Raw genomic sequence first — 18,551 nt, forward strand, 5'->3', positions numbered from 1 at the left:
CTAATTGAGGTCTACACTTCCAAAGACAAACAATAATGAATGTAAATTTATACCAAAATAAAGTGCAGCAAATCAAAGGGCGCCGTGGCTGTGCTCGGGGCCTCTTTCGGTATTTAGATCGCGGTGAGAAAACATTAAATTAACAGAGCTTAATTTGTAGCCTTTTGTCATATTAACAAGTGTTGACACGAGTTACCAAGGGAGAGCCCCCGTGTGGAATTGTGGGTAAAATACGGCCAATCACAGTTCATTAATGTAATTGGACCATACAGAGACATGCAAAATAGTATGTGCCACGGAGTTGGAAGTTGGGGTTGGCGCGGGTCGGGGGAGCTCTGGTGGGCTTCATAGGTCCATGAGTAAAGATGAAGTTAAACAGTGGGTTAGACAGGCGCAGACAGGTGACCCACTCTAGAGACCGGCGCTAGACAGACCAGGTTTACGTGGACTGAGTATTACGTGGTGGACTAAAGGCACCTTGCAGCTAGAGTTTGAGCAGTGGCTGGATATCTAGTTCGTTTTCAATTCAGAAAGATGAGAGACAAAGCTGGACTCTTTTCACGTTGAGCTGCACATGATCAAAACAACTAATTTAAGAGCTAATAATAAGAAGAATTTCACAATGGCTCTTAATGCTTGTCATTAAGGGTGTAACGATATCCAAGTCCTCACGGTTCGATATTTATTGCGATATCACAGGAAGGCTCACGATTAGGGACGTAACAATATCCAAATATTTTCACGATATACATCTCACTGTACGATATTTAATGCAATATTTTGTGGACCTAACAAAACTGTGAATAAGCCTCCAAAAATGCCTTGACAAGACTTAATCCAAACAACTAAGACTTCAAAGTGCTTAGAATTGTTATTTCTTCTTGTAGTCTACACTAAAATGGAGCAAAGGATCATGGTCTATGTAGTCTGTCTTTTTTAGCTATTGCTGAACCATACCTCTTAATTTATATCACGATATTTGGGTTATATATATTTTGGGTTAACCTTGACCTAAAGATACATTATGTAACTTTAGCTGCCTGCTTATCTCCACTGATGTAATCCTATTGCCTAGATATACTGTATATGTTAATGCCATATTGTGAAACATTCCAGGCCAAGAAACAAAAGTCAAAAAGTTGAAAAGTTACATACTGCACCTTTAAGTAAGAGATTCATATTTCACATTCAGATTCAACTTGAAGCACCATCATAGTATTATTAGAGAGTAATAGACAATCTGTGTAAATTGTTCTAGCAGATATCTGTAGCTGGTCTACTCGTGGTAAATGTTATAGATTAGACATGTCAAACTCAGGCCCAGGAGCCAAATTTGGCCCATGATACAATTATATTTGGCCTGCGAGATCATTTCAAATCTGTATTAGAGCTGACCCACTGGATACAGATAGGCTATAGAGACATTATTTATTTAAAATTGTGTTGTTATTTTATATTATGCTTGTTCTGGATTCAATTATTAAGCAAAACATTTATTTTAATAAGAAAAGGTTTAACATTACATATCTCGAAAGAAGAGAAAACATGCAGATGTTATTCAAATTTTTCAATAAATATTTAGTTTGGGCCACGACTTAGTCCCAGTTTTAAATTTTGGCCCTCTGTGAATTTGAGTTTGACCCCCCTGCTATAGATGAAACAATCCAAACTTGGTTCAGTGAGTCTCGACTAGTATTGCTTGATTATAGGCGCCAATTTTGTTGAACTACCTTTTTTTTTATTATCACGTAGACCTCAAAGCAATGAACCTTGGATAAACAAACCCACCAGTTTGAAAACCGCTGGCCTAGATCACAAACAACTAACAGCTTAAACAGCAACACAGTCCAACTCCCAAACCCATATAAAAAGAGTAATAAAAGGTTTTGCTTACTGTGGTACTAACCAGCCCAGCGGATGGGGGATTTGGCCGACTGTGCCTGGTGACAGTGGGTAATAAGGAGATATATCTGGAGGGTGTGGAGGCCTCGGGATCCCTGTGAAACGGGTGACACAGAAAAGAGAGGAGGTGGACAGAAAGAGAGAAGACAGAGGGGGAAAAAAAGAATCTTTGTCAGCACTGGGTCGGCCCTTTGTGGCGAAATGCACGAGTGAACGAGGGATACATCAGAGGAGGAAAGGAGGAGAGGAGGAGGCTGTGTACACAAATCATATATTCTGATCAAAGCCAGACAGTGTGTAGCTAAAAGTGAATGGGAGAAAAAACACAAATACAATTCTTGTCATATTTGTCTCAACTAAATCAAATTAATAAGAGAAAACGGCTGAGGTTATGACAAAACATTAAGATTGATGTTTGATTGTAGATACTGGTTGTGTATGGGGAAATGTAAACATGCCATTGCAATAACAAGTGATGTCTTTTTTTTTATTTTTTTATTTCAGAGATGATAATTAAAATGTGAAAACTGGATTCTAATCAAAACACATCTTAATCAACTACAAAACCAAGACTAAAATAAAAAAGTCTCAGAGCAGACCTATTATGCAAATTTGACTTTTCAGAACTTTTAACCATGTTATCTTTGTTTCTTTTCACCATTTACTCACCCAAAGTTGTATCTGGAGTGATTCATGCATGTTTGAGCAATCTGTAATCACTTATTTTCATGTCGCCATTTTGCAGAACAACTCCACCAGCAAACACCCACTACTCTGTACTAACTTTGTCCTCAGATTTTATTTTCTAAATTGGTGATACACGTAGGATTCAACTTAGTTTCATTAAAAGCTCAAAGATTTTGTCAGGACTAGAGCTTCTACGATAATTCTAATATACTGTGGGTAAAACTAGTTGGTCTGGCTTGTCGTGTTCTAAACCTAAACTACAAATCTATATTGACTGTAAACTCCATACCAGTTTATAGTAATACTCTTTCCCATCATAGTTGCGGACAGCTCTGGTGCAGCAGGTGGTACACTGCTCTAAACTCATTGGTGGATCTGAATCAGCAGAAACAGCAGCGGTGCCTCGTATTTGTTATCCCCCACAGGTAAACAGTGACAGAGATGTCCAATTTGAGGACAGCTCTAGTTGAGGGCACAACCAAACAATCACAGCGTCCACCATGTTGCCTTTACTTTCGGTGGCAGCTGACAGGCGCAGAACGGGCATCAGCCAGACGTCGCCCGAATCGATGGTTTGAAAAGGTCTAGATGTATAAAAATAACTTCTTTCTTTGGCTTTTTCTCGTGACAAACTTGAGACGAGAAAAATGGGCAAAGGAACGCAGCGGGGGAGAGTGCGTAGCTAAAAGAGTGAGATTTAGAGAGGGACGGTGGTTGTGTATGATGCCGGGTTTGTCTGAGTACATGCTGGAGATATTTTGGTTATTTTCGTGCCAGTATCACTCAAGGAAAACTGCATCAATGTTTGTAAAGGGAATTTGGAAGGAATCAATGGTTACACCCAAGATCTGCAACTGATCAGGGCAGTGAAGGAAACTAAGCTAGATAGTTTTAGAAGTGAAGTTCAAGTTTAATATCATAAGTATTGAATTAAAAATATACTTCAAATACTTTTACTCAAGTGAACTGTGGATACACATGGTTAAAGAAGACATATTATGCATTTGTGGTTGAGTATAGTAGTTAAGTATAACATATGTTCACCAGTGTTTTGTTCAAACCACAACATCGGCTTAATATTAGACCCATCGACTTCCAGTCCAAAGCTGAGGAACTGAAAGTGACATTTTACTGTAATAAGCAGCAGTACTTGTTAAGAATGGCTTTGACATTTTTCAGCCCTGTGGATGGTTACATTTTTGAATAATTTCAAGTAAGTACAGCAATGTGGGCGGGGATAAGCTTGATTCATCAGCTGGTTTCACTTTGTAGAAACCGTCTGACCTCGCAGCATTAGGATTCATTAGCTTGACGGTAGGCGGGTACTTTTTTAATTTAACCAATCGCTGCTATTTGGTCATGAAGTATGTAAGGAGGCTAACTGGTATATTAAGCTTTTCCCAAATCCCGTAGAAAGAAGGACAATAACGTCTTTCCCCTTGATAAAATTCACCAAACATTCTCTTTGTTCCGGCTTTAAATCCTCGATTTCAGGAATCGTTGCCAACACAGAATATATAGCTCTTCGCTGATTGGTTGGTGCCCGAACTCGGGGTTCTGGGGTTTTTGTGAACTGTTTGGTGTATTCTGATTCCAGACCTAGTCACTGGAGAGAAATTAAATTGAGCAGAGGCATTGGCTAGGTGGGGATAGGGGGTGGGTGAAAACAACAAAAAAATGATTTGAGACAAGAAGAATATAAGATTTCTCATACATACTTGAATCAAATGAAATCCAAGTTTGCCAATGAATGAGAAGGTAACACTGGTATAACTGGTTAAAAGCAGCTCATAAATGTCAAGTAACATCTATCCTTTAATATTACATAAAGTGAGTAATGTCATAGCATATTAGATTACGCTGCCCCCTTTCTCACTGTTGTAACTGATCTTACATGTGGCTATTTGTGGCTTTAGTAGTACCAGTAATGGAAGTAGTATTGGTGGTAGAAGTTGTCATGGTAATACTTCTCTATTTATTTTAACTTAAATACAAGCCCTTGCTCGAGTACTAAAATTGTCACAAATGTTGACACTAACACTTTCACATTTCTACAACGTTTCGACTGAGTTTCTCCATCAGCTGTAAACTCTGTCTTATCCAAGAACAAAAGGAAAGTGTATTAAAAGCCAACATTATCCCATCGCCACCCAGTGCACGAGACCTAATACAGCTCATTAATTAATTAAATACTAAGCCCAATTAAGCAGCCCCCATTAAGCACTACATTAAACAGCAGCTGGCACTTTGTTCCCCCTTTGTACGGGCCATCATAATAGACCAACATTATTACCTAAAACGCAGTCAAACCCACCAGAGAGATGAATGAAAAGCCTGGAATTACCGCTTTAAAGGCACCTGAATACATGGAGTGGATGGGAGTTTTGTAGAAATGAATCAAATTGTCAAAATTGTAGCATTATTTTGGTGATAATCTTGGTAAATTCACAAGTTTTTTAGATCTGCAGTTACAGTGTCAGCCCTGATAACATTCTGGCAGGAAGCAGTGCGGTCATGAGATACTGTGGTTACACGCTAAATTCCACGGTTTATCTTGGAGTTGACAGACACTTCTCAGGTTAATAATTATGAAAATACCAAAAATAATAGCATTAATATGAAAAATATGGGACAACTGGCACCATATGGACAGTCAAAATGATTCCCATTTTCTGCATTTATATTATAACCTTTGTCTTTGCATAACTTGGGATTGAAGACTCTTTAAGTTCTTTAAGTTCTACTTACAAATGTACAAATATTTATACACGGTTATGTACAATGGTAAGACAAGGCCAATGACACCAACTTTACACTTAAAAAGTCAGTAAATGATTGGCTTAGTAAAGTTTAAATTCTTTGAGATTGGAAGACATAAGGCACTTTTTGCTCTTTTTGCTCTTTGGTCGCTTAAATTCTAAGACATATGTAGTCTGGACACTTCATGTTAGTGGAAAATATTAATACACAGGGCTTAGATTAAGAGGGATCAATCAAATGACACAGATTCAGTAGTAGGAGGGTGCATACCTGTTTTGGGGTCCACGTCTGTCTGTAGGTGTGGAGGGGGGTTGCCGGGTGTGAAGTGCTCATTGCTGTAGGTGATCAGAGGCGTGAGCGGGTGCACGTGGTGAGGGTGCTGTACCACAGGAACTTTATTCGACTGCAAAAGAGACAAAAGACAAGAGACGGCCGCGTTAATAATATTTTCAACGTGGGCTTTCAGACTGCAGGGGCCTACCGCACGCTCACAACCAGGTCTGAAAGAGGAGATATCAAATTCTGACTTCTCCGAGAGGCGCCGAACCACGAAGCCACAGTGAAAATAGTGCGGTTTGTAATTAAAAACACAACTTGTGGTGTCACCGTGGAATTTGGTAATACAATCTAAGAGGCTCTGGGGGTGTTTGCCAGTTCACATTTACGCCCAAAGTGAGATGAAGCACTCTTAACCACGCTTTGCAGCAAGTAATCGATCATCTGTAAACCACACAAATCAAGCCAGCGCGTGTAAATCTGCAGTCATTAGTAGCTCCGGTTCTCTCGGCTGGTCTTCCTCTCGCGTTTTCTCCCTGGGGGGCTCTTGGTTCATGGCGGGTTAGGGGCGCATTGTAATAAAAGGGTGAGCAAGAGTAGGAGGTGGAGCTAAAAATCCATTTCTGCATTTTTGCCAAATTAGTTTTAGCTATGTAATCTTCTTTTTGTGCTGCTAAGTGGCGCACGCAGACCCCGCTTTTTTTTCAATTACCACAAAGATTACAGTGGAGCTTGCCTTTGGGGCCCTCAAAACCAGCCCGGGACAGAATACACACACAAGCCCCCCTTCCAAATACCAGATAACCAGATTAGAGCTAGGCTAGTGGCTGCAGAAGCTCCTTATCCTAGCCCTTAGCAGTCAAAGAAGCAGCACTAATCAGGCTTATCATAACATGACGCTTTCAGAGCTAGCTCGCCTGCGTACGCGCCCGGCTCAGAGGCCACACATCCTCATTAACGACTCGAACCCAAACGCGGAGAAATGGAAGAAAAAAATGCTCCGCTGTGGCACCCCACTTTGAAAAACGCTAATAAGACTAGATGTTGGCAGGGGAGGAGCGGGGGCCTGGTTTACGCGATGCTCATTGACAATACAAATGCAAAGCCAGCGAGCCCAAGGGCAACTTTTAGACAAATGTGGGCCGAACTCGAGACATAATGATTTACTTTATATGAGGCCCATTTGAGATCCTAATACACCCATGCCCCATTCAAGACTGGTAGCTCTTTTGCCTAATGCAGCCTCATATAGTATAGCTTCTGTTGGAGGTTGCGTGGAGTAGGAAGAGAAGAGAGGAGAGGAGTGAGGGGGTGGTGCGTGGGGGTGTAGGGGGGCATTCCCTATTGCCATGGTCCCAATGAAAGATTAATGAACCCCAGCAGAACTCCGGGGAGGCACTGGGGCTCTTGGGACCCATTCACAGCCCTGAGCTGAAAAGGCAGAGGAGAGAGAGAGAGAGAGGGAGCGTGCATAGCGTCAAGGCAAAGGGGGGGTTGGAATAGGATTCGTAAAGAAGAAACCAAGATGCTGTGCTCCTGATGTGCAAAAATAACATTTGTAAATAAAAACATAATCTGCTTGAAGAGGTTACGCCATACAGCCCTAACTAGTGGCCTATCTTCACCTCCTAACCTCGCAGTCCGTTCCTCCCTCGGGTAATGATGTGAAAGAATGTTGTCAATTCTTCATCGGTCTATGGGCGCTGAAAAGCCTGCAGTGGTCATTTAAATAAGGGCTTTTGTCCAGCAGGCCCGCACCATTCAGAAGGCAGTTCAAAATGCCCCTCCAGTGAGTGCACATTTAGATGGAGGGTGTTACAAAGGGCTGAGGGGGCAAAGGAGAGGCAGCCAGAAGCCAATGTATTTACATCATAGGCACTTCTGGGCTGCTGTGGAGGCCAGACGAAGACCCATGGCAACAGGCTACAGGGACATCGTGAGATAAGATAAGTATATGTTATAAACACAAAAGCAAAATAAAAAAAAGTTCAGCTCAGCAACCTATGGCCTTGAAACGCATGCTGTCAAGATTCCAAACGAAAACTGCAGCTGAAATCTAATTCAAGTTGATGAAGTGGACGTTAACAAAGCCTTAAGTTCTATTATTATCTATTATACTAGTCTTCAATAATGTTTTCAATTCAACAATAAGTCTTATGTGTCATCTTTATCATTTCCTTCACAGTTTGAAGTCACGATCATACAATGCACTTTAGAAATTTGTTTTGAACATAGACAAAAAAAAATCTGTATGAGGTTTGCCCTTGAAGCAATATTGTCTTTCTTGTAGTTTGGGACTGGCATTAAGCAGCATTTCCCATAGATTATAATGGCACAAATCATTTTTATTTGAATTATTTAATCTCATTCAATTTCTGGGGTATAAATGTCACTTACTGCTTTTTTTAATCTTTAACTCAAGTCATTTTGACCAGTGTAGTCTTTTATAAGTTTATGATAAAATAATGAGCAACAAAGTGATTTTGTTACGCCAATATAGTCCAGGTTGTAGAATTTCAGACTATGGAAGAGCACCATAGACTTTTGTATTAATGGAAAACACTGTATGAAGTTTTATGGTAGTTGGAAAAAAAAAAAAAAAATCAGAAATCAAGATTCTAACTCTTCAAACAAATCGCTAAATTTTGGTATTGAGCTGAACAGGTAATTAAAGAATCAAATCACTTGACACTCAAAAACTCACTCCTCTACTAATTTGTGCTCATTTATGTTATAGGTAAATAAAAAAAGCACAAGCAGGTGTCACAGAGTCCTCAGCAGGATCATATTGTCCGTAGACAGTTACAGGGCACACACAGACTGACCGCTGGCAGTTCCAACTTCACTAGAGAAACAAAAGCAGTCAACGTGGGTGGCTCCAGCTCGCCCCTTTTAGCGCCACAAAAGCCAGGGGACAAGAAAGCACGCGCACTTCCTGCCATGACACCCCTGCTGGCTCTATCCTTACATTTGTGCAAATAAAACAACAAGCAAGAATCCCGTACAGCCTGTGAAGTCCGTGTAGTCTGTGATGAGAGACTCTAAATGAAAAATATAAAAATAGGAACTTGAGTTGGACCTGAGTGAACACAGGACACATAGGGAGGCTGCTGCTGAGGCCGGTGTTGTGAAGTCAAGTGGAGGCAAAGAATAAAACGCACACGGGTTTTTATTGATAATGCCATGGCTCATTTGTCAGCACTTGTGTTCTGACTGTTTAAGCTAAAAGGGGAACAAAGAGTAGAAATGTGGAGGATTTTAGTACACGAATAACATAATGACCACGAATAGCAATCAAAGACATACATACTATAACGTCTAGTTTATGACAGGTCACTAGAACATATCAAATTTGCAGTAGATGACTAGATTGTTTCTGCCTATCGTAAAAGTAGATACACAGTTTATTACGGACGCACAATCATAAAATCACAAAAGCTGTTTTAGATTATAGAATGTCCCATGCAACGAGGAAAATACCATAAGTTTATAAAAAAGAAAGAGAAATGCATTGGATTCTCATATTAGTTTTTAAGTTCCAGCTTGCTCCTGCTTTTGTTTACATGTGCACTTTGAATAAAATCTTACTTTTTAATATCACAAATCTAATCTAATCTTCTAATTCTTAAACACATTTCCAAATTGAAGCCAGTTAAGTGCACAGTCCCCACTTTCCCTAATATGCCCTCAGAGCTTTTGGCCTCGTGAATAAGCTGCCTTAGTCCTCCGTTAGTCCCATTCAGGAGGGAGGGGGTGTGACCACAGTGACAGCGGGACACTGCCACACAAAGAATAGACGGGGGCTGCACACTGCTCCGAGGAGGGGGGCGAGTGAGGCCGGACAGGAAAAAGCTGTTGGCCTTGCATTTCCGCCTGGTGGCACCTCGCAGGGCCAATTTGGGGCCTAAATGTGAAGGTGCTGACCCCACAGGCCTCGGGGGGCTCGGACTGCTCTCTGCTTTATGTCATGATATGATGAGTTGTCACAACAGCTCGCGGGGCGCTAATGAGGCTAGGGCAGGAGGAAGGAGACGAGGGTAGGAGGTAGGAGGCGAGGAGGGAGGAGGCGAGGAGGGTAAGGAAGCACACACAGAGCAGGAGATGTGGGGATGACAGTGGAGTGATGGATCGGGCTCCTAGCAGCTCTCTGGATTCCAAAGCAAGCAGAAAATATTGCCAGAGCCTCTCCCTCAACATGCAGGTGGCAGAAGTCCAAAGAGGGGAACAAAAGGGAGAGTCTACAGCTGATGAAATCTATTGTATTTGATTACAGCAAAACAATGTAAAACTTACTTTGAGACAGGGCATTTTCTGTCATTGGTTCCCCAGACATTAGGGAAGCTGATTTACTTCTTGTTTTGAAATCACCTTTCACTCGGCTTTTGACTAATCTGAGGCCTTCGCTTGTATTGTTTCAGTAATTGTGTCCCTTCCCTTTATTACTGATTTGTTTTATCTTCATGAACAGGACTTTGGTCAACTTTATTGTTAATAGAGCGTTATAAATAAACCTGATACAGATCCCATAAGAATGCATGTACCAGTGAGTTAAGACGTAGAGTGCACCCTCCAGGCCAAAGATCAACTTCAAGAAAAAGAAAAAAGAAATGCAAAACTTGTACAAAACACATTGAAACAGATAATCTCAGGAGTACTTAGAAGATCAGCGCCAATGGGATGAGAAATGAAAAAATTTAAAAAACGCAATCCGGCAAATTAACGTCTTATCTCATGCGGCTGATTAAAACACAGGCAAATTATATGTTTCTTGGTTAATGAAGAAGAAAGAACTCCACAGTATTGAGAACCTGGGGATTGTGGGAAAGAGGGAGGAGATGTGGGGGTGTTGATCAGTTTTCCTCTCTCTCGGAGGGCGCTGGGGGCTCCCGAGACCCTGCTATATTTAAAAGTTAATCTATTCACTTTGCTGCTGTGACACGCCGACTGCTTGATCAGAGAGTTGAACAAAAATATTATGTGGGCCAAAGCCTTTGCCTCCCCTTCCTCCTTCTCGCCACTCAAGTCGTCACCGCTTATTTTCAGCTTCCATCTTTGATATTCAGCACATCAAATGGAATGGCAGAAAGGACATGTCAGGGCTAAAAAAAAGTGCACGCAAATAGCTTAAATATGAAGTGGTGTTTGGTAACCGCTGTTGTATTCTTTAAGATTTAGACGTGTGTTGAAGTCTCTTTTTTCAGCCCTCGCCTTGGTCTTTTCAGTATAAACAGGCTCTTGAGCGCTACTACCTGAGTTAAAGGGTCTTTCTCTAAGAGGTGATATTGTATCACGGTGTTAAGAGGCGCCGTGAATTCTGCTTTTTGAAATGCAATCAGCTCCTCACAATTTCAGTTGAAAGCCAAGGCAATTAAGAATTTGAATTGAGTGGCAACATTTACAAAGGGATATGGTAATGCGCAAGGTTATTGAAAATCTTACTTTACATGTCATGGTTTTGCATGAGTTTTGATCAAATAAGGTTTTAATAAAAATTCACCTCAAGAGAGAAAATGCCCCTTTCAAAACTTAATTTAGTGGCGTCTTTTGAGAGATTTCAAAGATTCCAATTAGGTTCGAGTGCAGAAATCGTCATTGTAGACACATTTACCTTACATAATACAGTCAGACTTAACAACTGCGCAGATGAGCTGAGGGCATCAACGCAAAAGTACTACAAACTACAAAGTGATCCAACAACCAGCAAATACATGTTTTAAATAGTCGAATCCAACTCCAAACCAAGCAGCTTCTATTAGAGGAGTAAACACTGGCTCCACTCTAGGTCAAGTTCACAAGCACGTGTTACCAGCTGGCAAGTGAAGAGGGCAACAACAAAATCCTTCAAAAGAAATACGCGGTACCTCCTATAACTCTTAACTGTAAAGTTTTTCTCGTCAACACAACTGCCAAATTTGTACTAAATAAAAAAAAGATTGCAAAAACAAAAAAAAGAGAGACAAAAAAAGAGAGCCTCAGTTGTTTCAGTTTTCAAGCAGTTCTTCATCCACTAAAAACTTTGATGACAGCCAAACATATATTATTGTAAAAAAACATGCTGTATTTAATGAACAGCTGAATCAAAAATGACTAAACACTACTGCATAAGTCACCCCATATGACAATTACATGTGTTTATTACAAACTTTATCTTTCCTACAAACCTGTGATGCTTTTCCTTTGAATCTGACCTCTCCTCTGTTCTGTTCACCCTGCTCCTGTCCACAAGGCCTTCAGCTCCATACATTAATCAGTAGCTCTATCAATAATATCAAAATAATATAGAATTGTACTTTTTTTTACAGATGAAAACAATGATCTAGAAGACAACATCATGCATAAGTAGGTTCTTCCTGAGCGTTCAAGTGGTTTCATGGTGATTATCTTTACTGGCGATCACATTGTTTACTGTCCCATCTGTGCTACTCACCCAGCTGCTGAGATTGAGGTGCCAGCATCCCACCTGTTGTAACAGAGACAGTCCTGGGCCCATCCCCAGTCCAGCTTTGGCCCCCTCGCTCTCCTCCAAGACCTCCTCCAGTATCTCCTCCTCCCCCTGCTCCTCCACCCCCGCCGAGGCACTGTCCCGCGGATACATCACCCCTCCTCGCAACGCTCTGCTTCGTAGGGTCTCTCCGGTCCTTCCTTTAGCATGTGTTTAGCCAGCTTTAGCCGCCATTGTCCCCTTGAACTCTGGGTTGAGGCCTAGTAGTAGTAGTAGCAGCGGTAGTAGTATCCTCATGCAGTCACTACCAAAGCAGTGCCTGTGCTCCCCTCCCACCCATTCTTCAAAAAAATCCTGCTTGGTGGAGGGCGGCCATATCTTCTCCTCTGCTCTAGTCAAAAGTTGTGAAGACGGTTGTGACAAGACGTACACAAGAAGGATGCGCTGGGCAGAAGGAAAAATTATTGCAGTGTGCCTCCTTCTCAGTACTGCTTCCCACCAGCAATACTGCGCAAAAAATATATGCTACTCACAAACAGACAGAGAAAAAAAGGCGAGATATTACCCAAATCCCAGCTGTACGTCGGGCTGTGTATGCCTTTCTTAAGAGTGTGTGTGTGTGTATGTGTGTGTGTGGGCTCGGCTCTGCCTCCAGGATGCCCAGAGAAGAACTGGCAGCTTGAAAAGCTCTGGCTACAAGGTAAAGGAGACAAAGAGGAGAGAGCAGCGTGGAGAGGGAGAGAGAGATCTGGTGGAAAACTGGAAAAAAGGAACAAGACACAACAACATCCACAAAGGGAGGGCAGGCGCAGCAAAGTGTGGCCAACAGTAGTGACAGTCCGCTCCTCACACACTTTTTGTTCCGGGGGGAGAGAGAGTGTGGCTCTGACATGGACGTGGCACCTCTCGTCGCCATCCTTTGGAGTTTTTTTTTTTCTCTTTCTAAACAATCGCTCGCAGAAGAATCCTACACACTCCTCCATTCAAGGTTCATGTGAACAAGGCCTAGAGCAGCTCCCTCCTCTCAGGACCAGCGCTCTTCAAGTCTCGCCTTTGTCAGAAAGTCAAACGCTCACATTCACGTGGTCAACACTTCCTCTTTTAGATAAAAGACAAAAAGCAAATTCCACACATCTCCTGGCCGCGATTTCAACAAAGATGGAGGTGAATTCCTCCAGACTCTTGTGATTTGACTTTTTAAGGCAGGTTTTTTGTACACAAGCACACAGAACATAAATATTTCAATTTGAATCTGGATTCAACATTTTGATATTTTTTACTTGGCTGAAAAAATGCAATTTCTAATTTTACATTCTGCCCACAGATATTTAATTTAGGAAATGCTAATTTAAATATCAATTTTACATTAAAAAGACAATAATAATAATGAAAAATTCCACATTAATAATACATAATCATTTAATTTAACATAATTTTCTTGACTCATTAAAAATGACTTGGAATCATCTTCAATAAAAATCCTGACACGTTTCCCACAGTGGCTCGTCACTTGGATTAGTTCTATCTTCTAATGAAGTGGACGTGTCATCCTCAGATTATCTCTCCTAACCTCTAACTACCTAAACCTGACTAATGACCATGACAAATTAAATATTTATGGAATAAATTACGCGCACCTCGGCCCGCTAACACGTGTTTTATGGATGTAAAATCTGATTGGATTTAGTGGCGACAGAAAATAATGAAAAGTAATTAGGCGTAAAACATATTTGCACAAAAAAATCCTGCATTATTTTTTTCAAGATTGTTTTTTTTTTTTTTCCCGAGCGAGCAGTTGCAGCGGCCTGGAGGATCCTGAGGCCCTGGGAGCAAAACAAAAGCCCGGGGAATGTCCTTTACACAGTTTGGGACAATGGCAGCCGCGTGGGACAAGGCAGCGGCTAATTGGCTGCCCTCCCTCCATTCAGATGCCCCGCCACGCTCCTGCCACCTCCTTTTGTCCTGGGACCACTTCGCCAAGTAAACTACTGGGGCACCGCGAGTGACGGACAGCTCGCCATCACCAGCGCAACAATAGTATCAACAAAACACAATAAAAAGTGAGAGGGAAAAAATACTCGCAATGTCAAAAGATGTCACCACAAAATTATACACAATAAGTTAACAATAAAAAGAATTAAAAAGAATACTATTAAAATTAAAGTAGATTCTGACAAATTTTAGTTAATAATAGTTAAACAAAAAAAATTATACAAAACACACTCAAAATATTAGAATTAAAAATATTAAAAGAAAGAATAAATTTGTGCTAAATACAAACACGAGAACAGAAGCTCCTTCACTGGCTCACATTTACATGCAAATTTGACATTTAATATTTCAAAATTTCTTCTAAATAAAAATCAAATTTACAAATCAACTTATTACATGTAAGTAATTTTTAGTGTCAATGAACTCTGTCTGTGTTTAGCTGCATGTCTCCCCATAATGGAGCCCTGTCAGCCTGTCAGGACAAAGCAATCAAACAGCCTCTTTCATTACCCAAATTGTCAATGTGTCACTTAGCCACATAAGTGTTATAAATTGCCAAACGAAGCAGCGGAGATAAAAAAAAAATCCACAATGAAATGCAGAAATATTTCAATAAAAACACAGCAGAAAATTAAAATTAAGCAAATTAAAATGATAAAAAGTCTTACCATCTAAAAGAGCTGTAATAGGGATGCTTCTCGGTTCCTGGTTAAAACAAGCATGCTGGCACTCTCGGTAGTGCACAGACTTCAAGCAGACTCCCACCACCATGTCAGCAACTATTCCACTGGGGGGCAGCACCTCCTTCTAACCGCAGCGTGCACGGCGGACGGTGGGCTCAGCCGTTAAGCAGTGACCGGCCCGGGAATCACTGGAAGAAGAAGGACTCGTGGCGACTTCTTCTACCCTCCGTCCGGCAGCAGACGCAGGGGAGCGAGTGGTGCTTTCTGGGATACCCTCCGCTGGCTGATCCCCCCTCTGCGCTCCTGCTACAAGCCCTTTTGTGTCCATCTCTTTTTCTTTTGATAAGTTGAAGGCGAGAGGGGAGAGAGCGCGCCGGGCTTTCATTCACGGGACTTAAAGGTAAAAGCGGAGTGCGTATAGCGTCTAGGAGTTGCCCCTAACTTGGCTAAAAATCTCAACACAGCGGGTCATCTCTCGTCATGTCATTAATCCCCCCCAAAACTTAGCTACGCTCCATTCAAGTGCGAGTCACACTAAATTAAATACAAAATCAAAAACACAAACGGCTGGCGGAAAAAACTGTCAGAGAGTAAGGGAGAAGAAGAAGCCCAGAAAGCGCGCTTCGATTCTGGGCAGGGCGACCGGGTTTGCCCCTCCACGGTTCTGCGTTGCCGGTGGATTTTTTTGAAGCTCAGAAAAATCAAATCCAGGAAAAGAGAAAAAAGGAAAAATATTTATCAGCAAAAAGCGCCTGTCATAGCAGCACAGCTTTTTCCAAATCCAACTTTCAAGCCTCAACTCTCTCAACTGAAAAGGCTACAAGCAACTCCAAAGTAAGACCTGCCAGACACCAACACACCAACAATGAGCTAAGTTAAAACAATAGCAAAAATACCAATAAATGATACAAGCGCTGTAAGGTTTTCATGAGATCTGGCAATAGAAAATTCACGCCGGCCAACTGGTGGCTTGAAGAGAGGAAGCCCACTCTTAAAGCCGTGATCCGAGCATCCACTAAACCACCGCTGTGAGCCTTTTAACCACAACAGAAAAAAATGACTATTGATCTTCAAATGGCGATAATTGAAAAGATCAAAAAGATTAAACAAAAAAATCAAGAATGCTGACTTACCATGTTGTGTTCCTTTTTTGTTGAAAGTTTTTTTTTGTTTAAAAAAATATTTGCTCAAAGATGCAGCATTGGAGGTGTCAAATTTTTGTAGCCGTCTTCTGATCGTATTACTTCCACAGTGCTGGTTTCCAATGCGTCTGAACTTTTTCCCTTTCTCTTTTATTTTGTTTGTGGTACCTAGCCTTTTTTTCCTCTGCTTAAGACTTAAAAAGCCTCAGCTCAGCAAAGCAGCACAAATTATCTTGCCACCTTGCTCAGCTCTGATGCTTTGGCCGCTAACTTTGGAAGGCCCTTTACTACTGCATCAAAATTAGCATTGTCAAAGCAGTTAATGAATATTAATATAGTATTTGTCATTGGAGCTGGCCCATTGCTGAACTCCAAGTCATCCATCAGGGACAAGATTAAGCACACAATTATTTCTGACTGACAGGGACCAAATCTGCAAGATTTTTTTCCTCCAACAATTTAAAGAAAAAGACACAACATCATCTTAAGGTACCTCCCATGAGACCAGACAAGATTAATACACTTTTAATGAAGCAAGATTTCATGGTGCACGAACAGCGGGAACGGCAAGAAAAAAAGGAATTTAAAATTATTTTCTCGTAATTTTAACAGTTTTTACAGAACAAAAATTACAAACTATGACTAATTCGGACAAGCGCACACGGAATCTAATTCAAAGAGCACCATTCTTTAAAGATTACACAGAATTCTGCCTCATTTTCTTTCACAAGGATGTGGATTTTCACCTTTTTCGGCGCGCACAGAATAAGATGTAGACGCGCCGCCATGTGAGAGGCGCTGGCACTAAATTTAACATGAAACATTCATTAAAATCCTGGACCTCCAGCGCAGCACGCGGAGCCCAGCGGAGCGGCGAGCAGAGGACCACACAGAGCCCACACACACAGAGAGACGCCGGGAGGACGCCCTGCTCCTCATCGTTCTTCATCGTCTCTCATCTGTCACAGCTCTTATTCTCTCCAACAAAACAGCCGAGAACGCTCCATACACAGCGTTTGACACTCTAAATATGTGCCACAACCAGACAACCCAACCTGCACCTGTCTTTAAAAATTAACCACATGACAAGCGTGTGCTTTTCCCTGCGTTCCCTCTACATCACAATGTCTTACACATTATTTTCAACACAAAGTATTTTACACATTATTTAAGACAAACTTCATTTATCATTTTTTTTCTTTAAAAAAAAAAAAAATTTTCCTGATAAACTATCGGGCAGCGGGTCAAATCCTCAGCACACACAGTCTTTGACCGTCGCTTTAAAGCTCATTTTCACTTGCACTTTCACAGCAGAATAAATACAAACAAAAGTGTGGGGGATTTGTGGAGCTGGCAGATGTGAGTGAGCGGTGAGAGCCTGTGAGGCTGTGAGGAGGTGACACTGCAGGAGCTCCAGGCTCTGCTCGGCTCGGGCCTGGGCTCTAATGCCATTAGCTCCCCTCAGATGAACACTCCAAATCAGGCTTTTGTTCCTGAGGAGCCGCTGGGCCCAGCGCAGAGCTGCCACCTCCACACCTCACACAGACGGCCTTTTACAAACCTGTAGTGCGCTTAAGAAAACTCTCTTTAAATGTACAAGTACAAAGCCCACGCTAACGCCGCCGCTCGAAATAACTGAGAAATAATTGTTTTGTTTCATTTAATAATTTTAGTAAAATAAATTATAAAATACAGACAACTATATTAATTTCAAGTTAAAAGTATAATTACATTAATATAAGTTTAATATGTAATTTTTAAAATGTTCCCACATTTTAGCAAATAAAAATGTATAAATTTCAAATTCTAAACATTTATATTTATACATAATTATTTAAACTTACCATAATATAAAAATAATCATAATATTAATATAAATAAAAAATTAATAAATAATTTATATTTCAATTTTTTTTCTGAGAAATTCCAAATATTTTTCTCATTTAAAATTACATGCAATTGTAACTAAAATATTTTAAACAAAATATGTATGTTAAAAGAATTTTGTGTATCACTCTGAGTATTTCTTAATAGTAAATGCAATTGATAAAAGTGTTTACAAACTGTGAGAGACTGATTTAAGTGGAGAGGGTGCTGAAGGTCCCGTGTAGGTCCCATGTAGGTGAGAGGAGACAGGAGAGGAGGAAGGACTCTCCAGCCCAGCGTGATCACATCAGCCCCACTATCACATTAACGTGCCTCTGAAAGGTATTGATCTGTTATTAAGACACTAGTGAACCTGATGAAGTAGTGCTGTAGGTGACTCAGGGACTTCAAAGTGTGGCAGCAGCCTCATAAAACACACAGCTTTGATCGGCGCTATCACAGAGCGCCCAAACGTGCGACGCCCAGGTCCTCCTCACTTCTCCTCTCCTCAGCACCGCTCAGGCCTGAAACTGCAGCAAAGAGGCACGCGCACAAAACAACATTCAACTGTATTCAATCTCACTCCATTTTTACAAACAGGCTGAGTGTACAGCACTGCAGACAGATCCTCTTTCTGATTCAACAAGAAATAATAAACCAACATACACCCCGAATATGAAATATGATGTCAAAACAACTACTAGAATGCGCCGGCCATCTAAGCGCATTGGCATTAAAATTCAGTGCGGATAAGAAGGGGATTCTTCATGCCAAATACGGCATGTAATAAGGTCGGGATGA

At 41.1% G+C, this 18,551-nt stretch overlaps 1 protein-coding gene across 21 annotated transcripts in view; it reads right to left on the reverse strand.

Moving 5' to 3' along the window:
* tcf7l2 (transcription factor 7 like 2) overlaps positions 1-18,551 on the reverse strand; it is a 90,027-nt gene that overhangs the window by 15,550 nt on the left and 55,926 nt on the right. For all 21 annotated transcript variants that reach the window (XM_055150099.1, XM_055150096.1, XM_055150095.1 and 18 more), the window contains 2 exons: positions 5,620-5,752; positions 1,895-1,997 (listed from right to left, as the gene is read on the reverse strand). In XM_055150099.1, the coding sequence (XP_055006074.1) occupies positions 1,895-1,997; positions 5,620-5,752 (236 nt within the window). The remainder of the gene's footprint in view (positions 1-1,894; positions 1,998-5,619; positions 5,753-18,551) is intronic.

The sequence above is a fragment of the Boleophthalmus pectinirostris genome, unplaced genomic scaffold, assembly GCF_026225935.1.
Source record: "Boleophthalmus pectinirostris isolate CB_2022bp ecotype Guang Dong unplaced genomic scaffold, ASM2622593v1 HiC_scaffold_14, whole genome shotgun sequence".
Classification (NCBI taxonomy): Eukaryota; Metazoa; Chordata; class Actinopteri; order Gobiiformes; family Gobiidae; genus Boleophthalmus; species Boleophthalmus pectinirostris.